At 37.4% G+C, this 2,607-nt stretch overlaps 1 protein-coding gene across 5 annotated transcripts; it reads right to left on the reverse strand.

The window, feature by feature from the left end:
- Positions 1-288: 288 nt before the first annotated feature.
- Positions 289-2,343, reverse strand: LOC118734785 (39S ribosomal protein L16, mitochondrial). 5 transcript variants are annotated; one of them, XM_036464475.1, is made up of 4 exons: positions 2,211-2,343; positions 2,104-2,147; positions 1,461-2,051; positions 289-510 (listed from the first exon to the last, which is right to left on the reverse strand). In XM_036464475.1, exons 3-4 carry the CDS (start codon positions 2,014-2,016, stop codon positions 491-493), a joined length of 576 nt encoding a protein of 191 aa, XP_036320368.1. In that variant the 5' UTR covers positions 2,017-2,051; positions 2,104-2,147; positions 2,211-2,343; the 3' UTR covers positions 289-490. The 5 variants fall into 5 exon arrangements, with proteins under 5 accessions (XP_036320368.1, XP_036320365.1, XP_036320364.1 ...); XM_036464472.1 differs by having other exon boundaries at positions 294-510; positions 2,104-2,160; positions 2,214-2,341; XM_036464471.1 differs by having other exon boundaries at positions 295-510; positions 2,104-2,160; positions 2,211-2,341.
- Between the last annotated feature and the right edge of the window lie 264 nt (positions 2,344-2,607).

The raw sequence follows: 2,607 nt of genomic DNA on the forward strand, positions 1-2,607 counted from the left end.
TCCCGCAGAGATGCTGCTGCAGTTTTCTGCAGAAACCTTAATTGCAAAGCAATAAAGTGCACTTAAACATTTGCTGAAGCAGGCTCCTTTGCAAAGCAATGGAGTGCACTAAAATGTTCACTGTTCTCTAATAGATTAGGTGAAAAATTCAATATTTTCGCTTTTAGCAAAATTAAAACACGTTTTTCGCAGTAAAGTGAACCGCTTTGGCAGTTTCAACTCGGTCTTCTTTTCGCTCTATTCTTTGTTTACTTGTGGTACACAAATGTCAACGCAAAGGACGGCGCAATCTTTTATTCTATCATTCTTGGGTTGCCTTGTGCTCTTTTTTCACAAAAAACTTTAGAAAACCGTAATAGAAAGCGTAGCCAATTTCTCAAGAACTGCGTACTGACTCAAGAAAATTTTAGACAAGAAAATTTCTTATCCATTTCTTGTACGTCATTTTATATGGATTTTTTTGCTTTTCTAGACAGCTGCATACTGGCCTTTAAGCAACCCAGTTGGTAGCTGGAAAGAAACATGTGATTAGTTTAACGGGATACAAAAACCAATTTAAATGATTAATTATGCGAGGTATTTGCGTAATATATATACTTTTTTATGCGTATAAAAGGAAACAAAAATTTCCCTCTCCGCTTTCCCATTAACAATTCACAATAGAGCAGTTTTTTTCACTTAACAACACTACCTTTCAGCCCAGTATGCAGCTCTCAAGCGGTCAAGAAAAAATTGCCATTATTTCGTGTGTGTGTGTCCAAGGAATTTTGACAACTGATACTTCACCAGCCTGTTGCCTCGCTCTTTCCTCAAGAAATAATGGAACGGGCATATATTTCTGTTGCAAGCATGAGTTGTCTTGTACTCTATTTTCACAAAAAACTTTAGAAAAGCGTAGTAGAAAGCGTAGCAAATTTCTTAAGAACTGCGTACTGCCTCAAGAAAATTTTACACAAGAAATTTTCTTAGCCATTTCTTGTACGTCATTTTATATGGAGTTTTTACTTTTGTTGAGGGCTGCATACTGGCCTTTCAGGTCACGTATATTTTAACCGACCTGGCTAAAGGCCTGTATGCAGCTCTCAAGATAACGGTCAAGAAAAATTTGCCATTATTTCGTGTTTGTCCAAGGAATTTTTACATATTTGATACTTCACAGCCTGTTGCCTCACTCTGTCCTCAAGAAATAATGGAACGGGCATATATTTCTGTTGCAAACCTGGGTTGCCTTGTGCTCTTTTTTCACAAAAAACTTTAGAAAACCGTAGTAGAAAGCATAGTAAATTTCTTAAGAACTGCGTACTGCCTTAAGGAAATTTGACTCAAGAAAATTTCTTAGCTATTTCTTGTACGTCATTTTATATGCAGTTTTTCCTTTTCTTGAGAGCTGTATACAAGCCTTAAACTAGGATAAATAGCAATATTATTTATTTTTAACTATCACAATTAAATATATTTACCAAACCATTTGTGATCAACTGGGGAAAGCCATTTATGACAACCACTTAAATTATTTTGTATTATGTGCTTCAAGTATCTACCTTGAAGTGTTTCATGGTTGTCTATTTTCGAGGAATTTAACATTTCTTGTGACGCTACACGAGCTTTGAAAGGTAATTGCTGAGCTACTAATTCTAAAAATGGTTGTACTTCCGCAAATTCGCATTTTCCAGCGATTTCAAGAATTACACGGCCCTTTTTGACAGGTGTTACGTAATGATCTATGGCTCCTTTTCCCCCACCCATACGTTGACCTTGCCCTTTTTTGGTTATTGGCTGCCAAGGCGGTGGCACCCTCCAACTAGCAAACATTCTGTTGACATCCATTTTGCGACCGATTGTTAAACGTAACATTTCGAAATGCCCCCATCTCAAACGTCCTCCACTTTCAGCAATTATGCCATATTGCTTGTGAACAAACTCATTATGAACCATCTCAGGGCCCCTCATATTCTTCAACTTCTTCTGCATCTTCGGCGGTCGGAGATTTGGGGGATACTGTGGTGCTCTCTCCATAACACGTAGTTTTGGCCGTTCTATTTTTTCAACATCTGTAAAAACGGGAACCCTAATTAAAGGAATATTCAAGAAATGTTTACTTACAGTCATATTTCTTCTGTGGAGCAAAGTTTTTGAGCCCGGCGGTCCTAAACACAAACCCTAAATAAATCAAAAAGACATTAAAAATACTTAATAATATCATGTCGTACCACTGAAATGCTTTGAGCCCACAGCCAGCATTTTAAGAGCGGAGAGCATAGCAAATTAATTCTACCAGTTACAAATAGGGACAAAACGATAGAAGAGTCAAACTATGGATGGTACTATCGATAGTTTTGTTTTTTTTCCCTATCGATGAGTAGTGATAGTTTTTCTCAAAAAAGGTTAAACTATCGATAGTACTAGTTGACTATCGATAGTTTAAATCTCTAGCACAGCCGATTTTACTTATACCCTGCGAAAATCGTTGGACCATGTACTCTATTTGTGGTATATTGGAGTACTTACAAAAGTGCTCCTCTGTCATGCTGTAGCGGACCAACTCGTGTCTCTGCACCAGCTTATTGTTACCCGATCACTGCTCGTGGTTTAACGAAATGTGATTGA

Source organism: Rhagoletis pomonella, unplaced genomic scaffold, assembly GCF_013731165.1.
Source record: "Rhagoletis pomonella isolate Grant_MI unplaced genomic scaffold, Rhpom_1.0 Rhpom_scaffold_00002, whole genome shotgun sequence".
Classification (NCBI taxonomy): domain Eukaryota; kingdom Metazoa; phylum Arthropoda; class Insecta; order Diptera; family Tephritidae; genus Rhagoletis; species Rhagoletis pomonella.

Excerpts from the sequence above, each read along its gene's own strand:
- LOC118734785 (XM_036464471.1), bottom strand. The coding sequence starts at position 2,259 with ATGCTCTCCGCTCTTAAAATGCTGGCTGTGGGCTCAAAGCATTTCAGT. Across the intron at positions 2,161-2,210 it reads GGGCTCAAAGCATTTCAGTG|GGTTTGTGTTTAGGACCGCC; the intron begins GTACGACATGAT and ends TGATTTATTTAG. Across the intron at positions 2,052-2,103 it reads TCCACAGAAGAAATATGACT|ATGTTGAAAAAATAGAACGG; the intron begins GTAAGTAAACAT and ends CCGTTTTTACAG.